The 17,480-nt window shown below is 39.0% G+C and overlaps 1 protein-coding gene across 6 annotated transcripts in view; it reads right to left on the bottom strand.

Moving 5' to 3' along the window:
* Nucleotides 1–17,480, bottom strand: part of Dock7 (dedicator of cytokinesis 7) — a 185,533-nt gene that overhangs the window by 33,379 nt on the left and 134,674 nt on the right. For all 6 annotated transcript variants that reach the window (XM_050136364.1, XM_050136365.1, XM_050136367.1 and 3 more), the window contains 6 exons: nucleotides 13,121–13,290; nucleotides 11,330–11,484; nucleotides 10,776–10,958; nucleotides 10,541–10,676; nucleotides 3,455–3,551; nucleotides 1,302–1,398 (listed from right to left, as the gene is read on the bottom strand). In XM_050136364.1, coding sequence (XP_049992321.1) covers nucleotides 1,302–1,398; nucleotides 3,455–3,551; nucleotides 10,541–10,676; nucleotides 10,776–10,958; nucleotides 11,330–11,484; nucleotides 13,121–13,290 — 838 coding nt within the window. The remainder of the gene's footprint in view (nucleotides 1–1,301; nucleotides 1,399–3,454; nucleotides 3,552–10,540; nucleotides 10,677–10,775; nucleotides 10,959–11,329; nucleotides 11,485–13,120; nucleotides 13,291–17,480) is intronic.

Raw genomic sequence — 17,480 nt, 5'->3', positions numbered from 1 at the left:
GCCATATGTGGCTAACATCTAGCATCCAATGTGGTGCAATTAAAATTTACGCAACAAAAGTTTTTAAAATCTAAAGAATTTCCCATTTTGGTCATTAAGCAATCAGGAAATACAGGCTTTAAAAAGCCATTTATTATTAATTTGTGCATATTGTATGCCTGCTTGTACAGTGGAGGTGTACACAGGTAGAAAAGGGTGCTGAGTGTCTTCTACCACTCCCTGACTATTCCCTCTTAACCCTGGGCTTATATTCCCGGCTAGGTTGAAAGTCAGCAAGCCTCAGTGATCCTCGTCTCCATGTCCTCGGAACTGAGGTTACAGGTATGTGCTAGACATAGGGTTGTCATGTGGTGCTGGGAATTTGGTCTGCAGTCTTCGTGACTGCACATCAAATGCTCTTACCGCTGAATTATCTCTCCAGCCCCAAGAAATACTGAAGTTTTTATGTTTTAAAATTTTCAGTCAGGGTAAGTCGGTGAAACATAAGAAATATAATCTCAAGAAAATGAAAAGAACAGGCTATGAAGAAAATACAGAACATCACGAAGTAGTAGCCATTATAAGAGCACTGAATTAAGAATATGACAAAGTGATGGTACAGGAAGAGAATGGAAGAAACCGGTGACACATTTACTAAAACAGCTGGGGCATCCTGGTAATAGATTCACATCTGGTTCTTCTACTTACTTCCTGGGCGATCATGGGACACTGCTTAACCATCTCTATGGCTAACTACTGCTATCTACAAGATAGGGACAATGGTAGTTTCCATTGTCTGTTTCTTATAAAAACCAAGTAAGTTAAAACTTATGAAGTGCTTACTTAGTACATCGCTTGAAAAACTCCATAAATGGCGCCTGTCACTAACAGGGTAATAAGGGCTAGAAAGCTACTGATAAGGCAGTTTGCATTTATGTAAAATTACCAAGTAGAGAAATTACACATAAAAACCCTAAACTACTGCTTAATATACAGAAGACACAGAATAAACCTAGCATAGCTCTGCACTGCATGTTAAATGTATTCCAATATAAATACACAGTGGTTACTGGAAACACAAGAGCAAGCCAAAGACTTTTTCTTTTTTGTCCAAAAGCAAAGGACAAAGAGATGGAGATTTTACAAGCACCTTCAAATAAACATTTATAAACTGTGGAAAGAAATAAAATTTACAACTAGAGAATCACTGACTACTCAGAACTACCTATAACTATTAATGCCCAAACATCCTTATAAGGGTCACAGTGATTCTAATCTCCGCCTGCCGAGTCTCTGCTTACACTCCTCTTCCCTGTCCTTACCTGAACGATGATCTCTAATGTGTCTAAGATGATGAGATTCGCTTCAGTAGCCAGGTTTCCATCAATCAGTGCTTCATGCTCTATCTCTGCTCTTGACCTAATACAAAATATTGTAAGAAATTTTACTTATCTTTGAAAAAGCCAGAAATAAAAAATGACTTAGATTCATTAAAACAAAAACCTTGAAAGCATTAACTTTGCTTGAACAAAAACATAAAAAAGGAAGAAAAAGGCAGTAATTCATGTATTAAAATGTTTTGATCCCTACATCTTGTTGACTGTATAGTAACATATACCTCTCTCCCTCTTTTTCTGACTCTCTGTCTCTCCTCCCCACCACAGACAGGTTCTCACCATTCAGAGATTCACCTGCCTCTGCCTCCCTAGTGCCACTATGCCCAGCAATATATATATATCTGTCCCCAACAACACAGTGCCACTAAGGGCATATGCATTTGTTTTGCAAAAAACATTTTTTTTTTACAGCCACTGGCACAGACACTAGGTGGTGCTAATATATACTACTATGGTGCGTAAAGCAACATTCAAGGGTATTTATCTTCAATTCCAAACATTTTCAATGTCTTTAGTAAATAAAAACACTCGATTATTCTAAGATTTTATCTATTTTCTGCTTAGCTATTCATACAAATATTCTCAAAAGGTAATTTAACTCTTCTTTAATTTTTAGTTTTTCAGGACAGGGTATCTCTTTGTAGCATTGGCTGTCTTAGAACTCACTTTGTAGACCAGACTGGCCTCAAACTCTCAGAGATCCACTTGCCTCTGCTTCCTGAGGGCTGGGATTAAAGGTGTGCACTACCACCAGTGATTTAACTCTTAAACAAGACAGGCTGGAATCATATATTAGAAATAAAACATGAGGCAATAATGTTAATAAACCTGATTATAATCATTCCACAACTGTATACACATCAAAACTCACACTGTATAGTGTAAATATACTTCTTGCCAATTATAACTCTTTAGAGAGGGAAAGAAAAACAATTTGATGCTGAAATCAGTTGCCAAATGTCTTTTCCACAGAAAATGAGTTGGGTAAAATAGTTTTGCTGTATTTATTTATAAATGAGTTTTTAAATATGCAATGTATTTTACTATAACATAAAATTATTTTCTCAAATAGTTTTAAAGCTAAAACTTAAAATAAATAGTTATCTTCTAAGATATGACTAACAAAATAAAAAGCTACAAAGACTCGCTTTCTCTTTTTTTGATCTCACAGGTTTTTATTTTCTCCCCTCGTTTTCCATTTCAAAAGTTTCCGATGCCTTTTCATGTTCCGTCCCCATAGCAGGCAGCCTCAGATGTGCTCCATTTTAGAACTGTTGAGGATCTTTGAATGCCATTATTCAAAGTAAAGCAAAATGAATTTGAGAGTTACCAACTAATATGAAGTGGAAAAAGTATTTTAGAGGAAAACCTGTGATTACTTTTTTTCCCCTTAAGAATGTATTCAAAATCGTCTCAAGTGGCTTGGTCCCTCTATCCATAGGAGCCAGTCTTGTGGACATGAACCTGTAGCCCAGCGGGGCTCTCCAGATGTACAGTCAGCATTGACTTGTGTTCTATAAATGGGGACGAAAACTACATTGGGCTCTCTCCTCTTCCAACAAAACACAATTGTTCTGACAGGCAGGGCGGGATGAGTACAATCCCGACAAAACGGCTATGGGGAGGAATTCATTCAGAATACTGCATGCATGCCTAAGATACTTTCAAATTTTGAAAAGATGTTCATATAAAGCCCCGTGCCTCATGATGGACACACATCTCCACAACATGCATTTGGCTATCAAGGAGGCCTTGTCCTCCAAGCCACAATATGGTAAATTTACATGTGTGTAAGCAGGGTAGAGTAGTTGAATTTACAAAGCATATAAAAGGCAGCCATGAATATAAGGAAATGTACATGGGGGAGAGACTTTGTATGGAAGTTCCCCTTATGGTTCTGGTGCAGTATGCATAGAGAGTGTGAGTGGATGAGGATAATACTTTATCTAAAATTTTGGCCTGGACTGGGAACAGTCATCAAAAGGGAAAAGCCACATTTATAAGAATTTCTGCAAAGTCGCTTTCTTTTTGCATTTAAAATATGGCTAGCATCAGAACAGATTAGAAGGTCATATTACTTATCAAGCTTCTCTGTGTTCTGGCGCCAGTGAGTCATGTCCTTTCTCCACCGCAGGTTTTCTTGGCTCCCAAAGGCACTTCCAGATGGGCTCCTCTCTGGGAAAGCAAAGTCAAAATGGTATTTCAGGTGGAACACATGTACATATATTTGAAAACATATAATAAATAGTGTATATCTTTAATTTTATAAAATCATTTCTTTAAAAAAAGATTTATTTCTTTATTATGTACAGTGTTCTGCCTGCATGCATACCTGCACCCCAGAAGAGGGCACCAGATCTCATTATAAATGGTTGTGAGCCACCATGTGGTTGCTGGGAATTGAACTCAGGACCTCTGGAAGAACAGTCAGTGCTCTTAACTGCTGAGCCATCTCTCCAGTGCCATAAAATCATTTTTTTTTTTCAGTACAAGTGGAAGAAATGAACGGTGGTATTTTCAGTTAAAAGTTTTCACAATAATTAAGGAGGAACTATTTCCTATACAGGTTGTTTCTTGGTAAAAACTCAATCTCTTAAGTAAGCAAAGAAATGACCTAACATGAGCTCTATTATAAGGCTAAAAAAAATGGCCCAATTTCCTTGAGGGTACTGAGATGTGTTGAGTTATTCTACTCTTTTGCTCTCCCTGTGTGCATGGGTAGTCAGAATAATCTCACCATACAGGATCCTGATTAAAGACTCATACAATGGCTCCTGAAACTTTTATCTGATTGGTCTGCTCATAAACCTCCACTGGGTAAGCACTCACTTAGCACCTCTTCAGAAAACCTTTCCCCATCCTCCAAGATATCATTGCCCCAGTACTTGCTTTGCTTTTGCTCATAACATTGATTGTTAATTTTTAACGAGACAGGGTCTCACTTTAGCCGGGCTGGCCTGAAATGCACTATACAGTCAAAGCTGGTCATGAATTTAATATAATCCTCCTGCCTCAGCCTCCCAAGTGCTGGAACAGATGTGAACCACCACACAGGACTCCATAGCATATATTCATGCAAGAACACGCTACTTGACAAAAGTGATGTTTGTTTCGTTCTGCATTTCATAATAAAGTATCTGGAATACAGTGAGTGCACAATAAATTTGTGTCCGTAACAAAACATAATAAAGCCTGGGAAGATGGACTTATGATTACAGTGTTTGCAGTGCAAGCAAGGAAACAGGAATTCAGATTCCCAGAACCCACACACATGCGAGGCAGATGTGGTAGTCTGCTTGTAATTTCAATTTTGGAAGTCAGAGACAGGGAACTCTTGGAGCACGTTGGCTAGCAAGATGATCATACTGGAGCAGTTTGGGTTAACTAAAAGACCTTCCCTTAAAGAATAAGGAGGGATGACTAAGGGAATTGTCACATCAGCCTTAGGGTTCACACAGGCATGCACATACATGCACACACACAACCTATACAGAAGCACATATGTACAAACATGTATATATACCCCACACAGATATGAAAAGACTAAAAAAATCTGTAACAAGATTAAATTCTTTTTAGAAAAAGATTCTGTGAGTGTGTGTGTGTGTGTGTACATGTATGAGAGAAGGGAGGGAGAACACTCCACAGAAACCAGAAGAGGGTATTAGGTTTTCTGGAGGTGAGGTTTCAGGAGGCGAGGTTGCACAAGAAGCTGTGAGTTGCCTGACATTAAATGCTGGGAACCAAACTTGTATCCTCTAAGAACAGTTTACACTTACTTCTTGGTTCTATGGGAACGGGGAGAGGGACCTCTTCCCCAAGGACTTTAGGTCTGAAGGCATGGGTAGTCTTTTAATAGGCACCATACATTTATTCTGCATGGAAAAGCACTGAAACTGGTGGGTAAATATACAAGCATGTGATGGACTCCGATTTCAAGCTTTCAACTAGGAAATGAAGACCCCACATTTGAAAATAATGAAACCGAGGACTTGAGAGGATAGAAGAACAATAAAAGTAGAATTAAGAGTTCACATAGGAATTTAAAAAATTCTAAGAAACAGGGATCATTTTATACAATGACAGACAAGTCTCTATGCTTTCCTATTGTTTTTCTTTCCTACCTTTCTTAGCTTTTTAATTTGGAGGGTTTTCTTATAGATTTATTATTATTAATCATGTGTCTGTATTTGTGTCTCTGTGGACTCAAGGGCAAGTATTCACTGAGGTTCTCAGAGGATTCATCTCCTGGGAACTGAACTTACAGGGCGTTGTAAGCCATGTGACATGGGTGCCAGGACCTGAATTCGGATCCTCTACGAAAGTGTAGGAGCATTTAACCACTGAATCACCTTTCCCTTATTCTGAAAAATGTATTTTGATCATATTTACTACCCCAACTTCCTAGCCACCCCACTGCATATTCTTTCTGTCCTTTTTAACCCACTGAATTCAATTTGTGTTACTCAAATACTCTTGGTTGTAGAGCCTACCATGGGGCATGGTCAATGTACTGGATCCTTAAAGAAAACTAGTTCTCCCATGCCTCATATCTATCAATGCTAAAAGCTCTATGTGAAGGTAGGACTTTGCTATGGAACAATCCTTTTGTACACTGTGAATATTTGTTGCTCTCATTGGTTTAATAGAGGGCTAATTGGCCAATAGCTGGGCAGGAAGCCAACAAAAGGAGAGCACAGGGATGAAGAAGTGCAGAGTCTCCAGAGACCACAGAGAAAACAGGAGATGAACGTGCCATGTTGAAAAAGCTACCAGCACGTGGTAGAGCCTAGGTAAGAAATGTGGGTCAAAATGTGAGCTACTTATTAAAAAACCTAAACTATCTGCCAAGGATTTATAATTAGTAATAAGTCTCCATGTTGATTATTGGGGAGCAGGAGGTCCTGAAAAAAAAAAACCCACCTACAAATGGTACCAATGTCCAGCACCTACATGCACATAAGGCCTGAGAAAACTTAAAAGAAGGCTTGAAAACCACAGACAAACACAGTTTCCTAGTCCTGCAGTCTCTCATGCCAGACGTGATACACAGATACATCTTTCAGCCACTGCCTGCGGGCTTGAGTCACCAGCCTGAGTGCCACCAACACACTATAAGCTAAGCTGCCTGTCGGTTTAAGGTTCTGCAAATGCAGACAGAAAAGGTTACAGATATGCAGTAAAGACAGATCCAGATGGGTAAAACTTCTAAATGGGATACAGTGCATTTAAAGGCGTACATAGTCAGGCTGGAGAGATGACTCAGTGGTTAAGAGCACCAACTGCTCTTCCAGAGGTCCCAAGTTCAATTCCCAGCAACCACACGGCTCACAACCATATGTAATGAGATCTGGTGCTCTCTTCTGGCCTGCGGGCATACATGCAGGTAGAACACTGTATACTAAATAAATAAATAAATCTTAAAAAAAAAAAAAAACCCTACATAGTCTTTGGAGAGAAAAGAGAAAGGATATAGACATTCATAGAATAGTTTAAAAATCATAGTATTTACAAAGAGAGTAAAAGGGGTCTGGAGAGATGGCTCAGAGGTTAAGAGCATTGCCTTCTCTTCCAAAGGTCCTGAGTTCAATTCCCAGCAACCACATGGTGGCTCACAACCATCTGTAATGGAGTCTGGTGCCCTCTTCTGGCCTGCGAGCATACACACAGAAAGAATATTGTATACATAATAAATAAATAAAAATAAATATTTTAAAAAATAAAAAAAGAGAGTAAAATTAAAAAAAGTCACATAGAGATGGGAAATGCACAAGGAGTCTGGGTCCTGTGATGTTAATATGTTGCACTCATTTATTTATTTAAAAAGAAGGGGTTTCTCTGTGTAGATTTTGGAGTCTTTTCTAGAACTTGCTCTGTAGAGCAGATCTTAAACTCACAGAGACACCCTGCCTCTCCCTCCCAAGTGCTGGGATTAAAGGTATGCACCACCACCATCCAGCTGCCTTCTTTGGCTAACTATGTACAACACAGTCAAGGCTTGTATTAATGCAGATATGTATTCTACCTTTGAAAATTTATGATTTTCCAAAAACGGGACCAGATCCCCCCCCCAAAAAAAAAGAAAGAAAGAAAGAAAGAAAGAAAGAAAGAGATGATCCGGTGATCCATGATCCAATATCTCAGAGCACCTCTGTTGCAGTTTCCTCAGAGTTCTGCATACAAAACGGCTTCAAGATTGCTGGCTGATAGAGTACAGTCTCACAAACTACTCTAGCTAAGACTTAACCATTATCCTGATTTTCTTAAGTTTTCCCCAAAGACATCAGCGCCCCCAGACAACAGGAAGCAGTCTAGAGAAACAACACTCACATTCCCAAAAGATGGGATATGGATGTTTGTCATCAATTAAGGGGATTAGTTATGAGATATTATTGGCCATGGTCTAAACAAAGGAGTTACATTCAAAGACCTTTCTATACAAAAGAAGAAATATAAAACAGAAATGATGAGATATATAAAAGTGTAGATTACTGAATCTACTTTAAATCAAGAAGCAACTATTAATCTCAAAATATCTTACATTGGTATGGATTTTGATTTATTGATACAAAATTAAAATTTATTTTTGATATACTATATGTACGTTTCTACTCTTGTTTGGGGCATGCAGTTCATTTAAAAATGTAATGTGTAATTAAGAAATACAGGTTAGTAGTTAGTCATCTATAATAATCAAACTTATAGTCATATTAGGTATGTTTTCAAGGTTAGGCAGATATATTGAGATAGATGGTTTCAAACACTTCAAAAACCTAGAGAATAGGGTATTTAAGATGTTTCGTGACAGTGAGACACATCTGCTCTTGGCAGCACCAATTTACTTCAAAAGAAGAGGATGGGCATCAAAGCATCTCTGTGTGGAACTTGCTTTCTTTATGGCAGAAGCTAGTCATTTGGGCAAGAAATGGTACTTGCTTTAGTTGCTGATGGTATGCTGTCCAAACTGGACCAGCAGGAAGCAAAAGAAAGCAACTGCCAAACTGCCAAGATAAGATTCACCAGACCTTCAAAATTCCCTTTTCTCAGACGTCAGATATATTAGGCCTGTAGGGCAAAGCTGGATGCCCCAACACTGCAGAGGAACTTTGGGTGACTGTCTAGGCAGCCAGATGTCTCTATTCTTAGGTAATATTACTTCCTTCTTGGGTCTTTGAGAGTTAAAGACTAACTAGTTAAGCGTACAGTTTTCCTTAGTTATGATAAAAAGTAAATTAGGTATAAAACTTTAGACTCACAAAGATAGATAAAATATTTTCTCTAAATTTTCCAAGTACAAATGGACTGGATACTGTAACTGTAATTCTTACTTAATAACTTTTTATTATATTTTTATTTTTAAATAATATATTGTATATAATATATTATTATATTTTATTATAATTTTACTATGCTATAGTTTAAACCTTCCTTTTTAATTAGACAAAAGGGGAGAAATGCTGTGGAACAATCTTTTTGTACACTGTGATTATTTATTGTTCTCATTGGTTTAATAAAGGGGTAAATGTCCAAGAGCTAGGCAGTTAGCAATTAGGTGGGACTTGCAGACAAAAGGAGAGTGTGGGGTTAAAGAAGGGCAGAGTCCCCATCCACAGTGCAAGCAGGAGATGAAGATGTTGTGATGAAAAAGGTAGATAAAAAGGTGATAAGAAGGCTCCACATGGTAGAGCCTAGATAGGAAATATAGATTAATTTAAATTATAAGAGTTAGTTAGTAACAAGTCTAAGCTATCGGCCAAGCATTTATAGTTAATAGTAAGTCTCGAGCCAGCAGTCCTGAAGAAAACCGTGCCTAAAGGACTTCTTACTCCATGCTAGGACTGTCTGGCTTGAGCTCCATTATTTCCTTCCCAGGATGACTGTGTCCTACTCACCACTAAATTCTAAACACATACAATATATAAAATCTACCTATATCAATGATTTCTGAAAGTGAAATGTCAGAAAATTCTAATTGTGCTGGTGTTGGTTGGTGAAACAACTTTAATCCCTGCACTCAGGAGCCAGAGGTAGGTGGATCTCTGAGTTTGAGGACAGTCTAGCCTACAGAGAGAGTTCTAGGACAGCCAGGACTATACAGAGAAATCCTGTCTTTTAAACCCCCCCCCACAAAAAAAAGTAAAGAAAAAAAATCTAACAATTAAAGAATTATAGTTCACAAGCCAGATGTAGGGGCACACACCTGTAATCTCAATACTCAAAAGTGAGACAGGGGGATCACCAACAGTTTAAGGTCAGACTGTTCTACATAGCCAGGTTCAGTCACTCAGGTATAGACCAGCAGACCAGACCCTATCTCAAAATAATTATATAAAGGAAAATTAAAATCCATTTACAGATTCATATTTAACTCAATAAATACATATTAGACATTTAGTACGTATTCTTTACACAGATGACTAAGCCATTTTTGACACTACAGAACTGTTATCAATATTAGTATTTATGTCATTTTAGCATTTACAAATGCTTGCACACATATTATCATCACAACGATGATAAAAGCAGGTAGTTACCCTATCTTCTAAATACTGAAAACAATTACAAAGAAGTGAGGAAAAGGAAGTTGGGAGATTAAGTATCATGGCCATGGTGATACGGTTAGTGGAAGCCAACCTAGCAATAGAAACAGACGACCTCAACATGGAATAAACTATTTTTTTCTACTTCACATATGAGTCTGTGGGCAACATCTTTTTTAATTAATATACACAATATACTAATTTACACTGCAAAATGAAAGATTTAGCAATAAAGGGGCATGTTACATAGAATGACCTCTGTAAGCAGTGTGCTACTCTCAAAGACAGTGATAATGGAGGAAGCTACACTATCTACACAGAGGATACACATACATACCTGTCCTTTCTGTTCAATTCTGCCCTGAATCTAAATGAAAGTGTCTATTTTAAGAAGGAGTGCCACACACAAGGACAGCAGGCAAAGCTGAGACCATCCATAGCTAACTAGAACACACTTCTCATTTTAGTGAGAATTTCAAACAGCGTCTTCAGAAAAGCAGTTATCATGTTGATCAGTTATGTTCAAAGTGTTTCTAGAAAGTCACTGTGGACTTGCAGCAGCAATGACTACAGAACACAATCCTTGGAACTGACACATCCCTCATCAAGAGAAGCTGCACCTACCAAGCTGTCCTCGGCTCCGCCGCACCATTTCCTGCCTGGCACCGATGCTTCCCAGAATGGCTTCTTCAAGCTTGGCTCTCATATCTTTTGATTTCTTAAAGGTCAAACTATTCATCCTTTCAAACACCTTTTTCCCCTAAAATTTAACAGCAGAAGAGGCATTGAGAACATTTCCTTCTTCCTTTCCACATTATTTTACTTCTTTGTAAGTTTCAATGGGCTAATAGCTACTTACTTTGTACTCAAAACAAGATACACATAGATAAAGCAGATCCAGCAGCCGGTTCAGCTGTAGGACGGAGAGGTCTGTAAACCACTTCTGCAGAACAGTTTCATCTGCGTTCTTGAGAACCCACAGCAGGCAGATCAAAAGGCTGCGGCTTGATTCTGCTGAGAAGGTGGTATGTTGCCTGCCGCTCTGAAAACGGAAGAGCAGCATGAGCCCCACTGACCAGTGATCATTTCACTCTTGTTGACTCACACCTGTAACTCCAGGACTTGGGAGACGCGGGTAGAACGGATCCAAGTTTGAGAAAGTTTGAGCTACCTTACAAGCTTCAGACATATGATATCACATGAACAAATAAATACTACTATAAAATAGAATTTTCTTAAAAATAAACTACTCTAAAGAAACCATTTGATTTAGATAACACATGGGAAGGCCAGCCATAAAGAACCCTAACGTCTGAAGTTTAATGGCTGGCAGTAGACACTGGCTTTATTGTGGCAGAACTGCCAGCAGAGAACAGAACAAAACACCAAACTTATATAAGTGGTTCATTTTACCGTTGAAGTGAGAAGGAAACTGCCGGGCCTTGTTAGCTGAGGGACTGACGTTCCTGCGATCGCCATGGCAACTGTCTGGCTTATCATGCTCCCACTCTCACTATCATAATCATCAGGGGCTATACAAATTGGTCTTCCTCGTTGATTGTGTGTTTCTGAAAGGAAAAAAAGGAAGAAAACTTTAGGTCAGCTGGTAGTTACTACACCTGAACTCCTCACAGGTTAGAGCACCCAAAGCCAAAGATCCATGTGTAATTGTTACTCTCCCCAAACTCAACCACTAATACTCTGCATTAACTAGCAGCCTCACTGATAGCAGGAGACGGGCAGCAGCAAGAAATGGGTGCCTCCAGACTGTGTTCTGCTTTCAGAGACCATCAGTGCCACAGCACTTGACATGTGCTGACAGCCATGGAACAGACAGCTACACGGTATTACAGTACTACAGTGTGAGCCAGAACTAATCCATGCTCTGTTTAATGCTGCATCTTATATCTAATTGCATGTCTCTTAACTGTGAGGGCCACCATGTAAAAACAGACTCTATTTTTAAAGTGAACTTTAACTTTTCAAAATAGATTTAAACATATTGTGGTACAAAATAGTTTTTAACTATTATCTATATTTTATCATTTATTACATATCTGACCTTTTCTTGATTTTTTTGATGACATTTCTAGACTATGTAGCTTGTCTGAGTTTTTTAAAATGGTAGCAATCTTGAATTTTTTTGCAGTTTAAATCCATATTTTCAAGACTATCAATTTTTATCAAGATTAATTTCTTCACTATCATTTTTATCATCAAAATTAATTTCTTTTTAAGTTTTTAAATATTAAATTTTTCTATTTCAGTACTTTTTAGTGAAAACCTAAACTGACTAGTTACAAAGAAAGATCTAACAGCATAAACATTCCTGCCTTCAGACCAGAAGCACTTCAGTGACCCTAACCCTGGGAGGTTACAATGCCAATCTCTTACAGACAAAGAGTTATTTCCTGATAATATCAGGAACCCAGGAAATGTTTTTACTTCATTAAAATTGAAGTACTTTACCAGGTTGGTTGCTAGCTTAAATATTGTACAACCTAAACTGTGTATTTAAGTACCTTCCAAACAGTCAAAGTAAGGGAAGGAAACACTACAGGTTCTAGCTTTTAGTGAGCAGCATGGTCTCAACATACTAACCTGGAATAAACATAATATTTTATATGCAGGTGAATATTAATTTCCATTACTCATCTCTATGAATAAAGCTGGCGACAGAAGTCAAGTACTATTCTCTCTTAACATGCACAATACACATGCATACAATAAAGGCGTATTTTCTAGAAGGCAGGTATGAACTGCTATAAACTCGTGGTAATTTACACTAAGATCATCTCAGGGATCTCAAAATGAATCTTGTCAAATATCAAAAGTTTCAAACAAAAAAGTTAAACATAGTTATTTACAGAGTATTTTTATGGGGGGGATGCATTTTAAAAATAATTTTTAAATTATTTCATTTTTTTTATATGTCTGGGAGTTTTGTCTGCATGTGTGTATGTGCACCTTGCATGTGCCTGGTGCCCAAAGAGATCAGAAGAGGATATTAGATCACCTAGAATTTACTGGTCTTGTAGCAATAGTACCATGTGAGTACGGGGAATCAAGCTGGAGTCCTCAGCAGGAACAGTCAGTGCTACTAATCACTGAGCCTCTAACTTCTTTATATTTTTTTTAACCTTAAAAAGCATTTTCTACAACTTTTAGACAAGCTTTGAAAACTGCTTTAATTATACTAAGTACCTGTAAAATCGTACAGCTGAGGTACAGTTTCCATGATGATACCAATGAGAGGAAGGTACAACATAGCCACCCGAGCCTTTATCTGAGGGTCAGAGTACCGTGGGTCAGAGTCATGACTGGAAAGTAAGTTGTGCACCATATTGATGACTTTCTTATGCAATCCAAACAGTCTATTTGAAAAGAAGAAGCAGCAACGAGGTCACAGAGATTAGTCATGTCTTTAAAACAAATAGAAAGTAATGGCACTCAGTCAATCTTTTTAATTACATAACTCTGCCAGCTATTATTTTTATTCCTATAAAATACTCAGTTTAAATAAAATAAAATAAAATACACAAATTTCAAAACAGTATAAAGTAAATATTGTAGGAAAAGAAAGCATTTCATCAGTTCACTTAAGAGTAAAACCCTTTGACATAACTCCTTACTAGTGTTTCCAACTGATAGCGAACATGAGAGCACACACAGTCCCACTTTCAACAAAATGTAAGCATTATTATTGTGTGTCCTGAAATAGAGGCCGCACATGTGCCATGGTGCTGTGTAGAAGTCAGGGGACAACTTTATGGTGTCAGTTTCTCCTTTCACCTTTCCATGGGTGCTGGGGCTTAACTACGGCTGTCAGCTTGCACAGCACACACTTTACCTGTTGAGCCATCTCACTGGCTCCGTAGTCACAATTCCTAAGCAGGTTTCAGGTAGTTTTAACTTTTGCTTCAACAAATTAGACCTTTTCACATTCATCAATAATGTACTATTTCCTCTATTTTTATTTTGTATGTGTACTTAGTGCTAGTACACGCATGACTCTGTGTGCATGTGTGAGGCCCAAGCATACATGCGTATGAGTTGTAGATGTATGGAGATCAGAGGTGGACATAAGATTATGTCTTCCTTAATTGTCCTCCAATTCATTTTTTTGAGGCAAAGTCTCCCACTGACCCGTATGTTACCAATTTGGCAAGATTAGCTGGCCAGCGAGGTGCAGGAAGTTTCCTATTCCCACCTTCCTTGAGCTAGAATTACAGATGTTATGATTTGTCTGTGGGTGCTGGGAATCCACACTCAGATCCTCATGAGTCAAGGGCAACTCCTTTACTGAAGGAGCGAGCCATCTCCCTTGCCTCCATTCCCTTTTTTCTTCCCTGAAAGAAAAACCCTCGATCTGACAGACCATATGATCAAAATACTGGGGGTGTCTTTGGCCATCTCTAGTTTTAAGTGGACTTATTCGCTCACGCACCTCATTTAAGCCCTTCAGATTTCTCTAGACTCTAATCCCTGCACTTCCAAGTACTCTAACAAGGGTTCCTGTGCTCTTTCCACACACACCTGTCGTCTTCACAGCCTCTGATTAAAGCACACCCACTCCAGCTCCCACAGCCCATAAACTGTAGCAAGCAGCAGCTTCAGCGCCTGTCCTTGCAGGAGGACTCAGCGGCGAGTTCTTGTCTTAGCAAAGAAGAGCCATTCTGGATTTATGCTGGCCAGATCTTTTAAATATGCCCATCTCTTCTAAAACAGCATTTTTCCTTTTCTTTTTGTCTTCTTCTTTTTTTAAAAAATTTATGTGTTTGTGTAAATGTGATTTGTAGAGGGTAGGCCTGAGGTCATCAGGGGGCATAAGATCCCCTGGAGCTAGAGTTACAGTGGTTGTGTGATGTGGGATTCCCCTCTATATGCTGTATGTTTTATTGCCATTGGTTAATGAATAAAGCTGGTTTGGCCACAGGCCTAGCTGAGTAAAGCCAGGCAGGAAATACAAAGAGAGTAGACAAGAGTCAGGAAGACTAGCTGCTCAAGAAGCAAGAGGTAACGAACCATGAGCCTCGTGGTAAAATACAAAATAACAGAAATGGGTTAACCTAAGATGTAAGAGCCAGCTAGAAATACACCAGAGGTATCAGTCAAACAGTGTTGTAATTAATATAGTTTCTGTGTGATTACTCAGGTCTGGGCGGCCAGGAATGAAGGGGCAGTCTCCGCCTACAGTTGTCAATCATACAGCACAGGTGCTAGGAACCAATTTCACATTCTTCTCAAGAGCAGGAACCGCTTTTAACAGTGAGCCATCTCTCCAATCCCCAAACAGGTCTGTCCCTGTACTTGTAAAACACTCTTTTTTTTTTTTTTGGTCTCAGAAAAAGTTGTATTTCTCCCAGAAAGTGCTCTCCCATGCTGTCAGTGAATCCCATCTCCCTTCAACACTTTCGATGACCATCCTGACCAAATTCTTCCCTTGCTTCAAGCAAGCTTTTCATATTTTGAAAGCACATCTTAAATTTTATTATAGGGTTTACTTATAAAGTAAATATATTCAAATATTGTCCAAACCACGCAGGTTCACAGAAGTCTCTGTGTGACACTCTTCCTATCCGCTCCCCTTCGTCACATCCTCCTGAAGAAGCCAATCCCAATGCCGATTCTTTTTATTTTCACTCACTCTTTCACAGCTAACGAGCTCCTCCCCTACTTCCCTGTGTCCCACTGCACTTAATGAGCACGAACAATGGGGGTTCCCAGGCTCAGTTTCTGAGCTTCTGCTGTTTACATTCTCACCATAATGGTTCTCAGGCCCAGACAGGCACTCCTACCCTGTCAGCAGCTGTCACACCCAGACTCCAACTGCCTAAATGGTTTTTATGAAGTCTTTTCGTGTATTTTATTTTTCAATCACATTAAAGTATTAAATGTATAATTATCCAATACTCAGTGCTGATGACTGACCCCAGAGTTTTGTGTAAGCCACACAAGCGTGCTCCCTCTGAGCTGCTGCTCCAGCTCCTACCCCGTTCATGCTGTCTGAATTAAGATGCATCAGCTCCTGCTTCCTGATTCCTTGTTTGAGTTCCTGCCTGACATCCCTTCATGATGGATTGTGATCTGGACATACAAGTTTCCAAGTTTCATCACAGAAATAGAAAACTAGAACGACAGCTCTTTAAAACACGAGAGATCTGTGCCTCTATTAGACTGTTTCATGGCCAGCTTTCCTGCTATAAGGGAAGTTCATAACATCTTTGGCCAATTACAGAACATATTAGTGCTAATCAAGGAATGATTCTTAGTGCTTAGCAAGCAGATGAAGTCAAAGGACAAGCACTCGCCTTAAGGATCTGGGGCAATGTAGCCTGCACACAATCTCTGTCTACACCTGTAAGAATGTAACAAAGGCATATGACAATCTTAGGGTCATTAAGCACTATTCTGAAATTCAACTGCTAAATCCCAAAGGTAGAAATGAACTTGTCACATTCAAGCTAAAAGGTTAGAATGGTTTCCCTTAGATGGCTGAGCCTCTAGTTACTGAGAGCATTCGACAAGCTCTGCGAGTACAGTGCAGAGCAGGAAGCACAAGAGTCGGTAGGCTCTCTAGCTCCTCCTCTAATGGAGGGGCACCTGATAAACCTCAAGGAAACAAGACTGTGTGGCTAACGGTGACTGTGGCAAGGGCAACACGGCTCTAATTTAGTAGGCAGTGAGAATCTCTATAGGAACATCCTGTTTTGTGAGAAGGTCTGAGACACTACAAGCAGGAAACGGCTATGTGAAGACCTTAGATAATTCAAGTACTGCTTTGGGCAGAGAAAAATGCAAGCATCAAGGCCCAAATGTATGAATGAACTTGTCACACTTAAGAAACAGACAATAGCAAGGCATGGCTTTGAGGACAATTATTAAAACTCTGGGTTTTATTCTAAGTGGTATTTAACTTACAGGAAAAAAAAGAGAGGATAACTTTAAGCTATTACAAATAATGCTGCTATGAACATAGTTGAACAAATGCTTTTGCAGTATGATTGAGCATCTTTTAGATATACTCCCAAGAGTGCTATTGCTGGATCCTGAGGTAGACTGATTCCCAATTTTCTGAGAAACAGCCACACTGATTTTCAAAGTGGTTGCACAAGTTTGCATTCTCACCAGCAATGGATAAGTGTTCCCCTTACTCTACATCCTCTCCAGCATAGGCTATCATTGATGTTTTTTATCTTAGCCATTCTGACAGGTGTAAAATGGTATCTCAAAGTTGTTTTGATTTGCATTTTCCTGATAGCTAAGGAAGTTGAACATGTCCGTAAATGTTTTTTGACCATTTAAAATTCTTCTGTTGAGAAACCTCACACTGGACTGAGCTCCCAAGGTCCAGTTGAAGAGTGGAAGGCGGGAGTGTATGAGCAAGGGAGTCAAGACCATGAGGGGTTCACCCACCGAGATAATTTGCCTGAGCTAACGGGAGCTCACCAACTCCAACTGAACTGGGAGTGAACAAGCATGGGATCAAACTAGTCCCTATGAATGTGGTTGACAGTTGGGGAAGACTGAGGGGCCAATGAGAATAGTACTGGGATTTATCTCT

Source organism: Alexandromys fortis, unplaced genomic scaffold (assembly GCF_014885135.2).
Source record: "Alexandromys fortis isolate MF-2015 unplaced genomic scaffold, M_Fortis_MF-2015_v1.1 scaffold_13, whole genome shotgun sequence".
Lineage (NCBI taxonomy): Eukaryota > Metazoa > Chordata > Mammalia > Rodentia > Cricetidae > Alexandromys > Alexandromys fortis.
The sequence above is the reverse complement of the archived record's forward strand: the minus strand, read 5'-3'. Positions and strand labels throughout refer to the sequence as shown.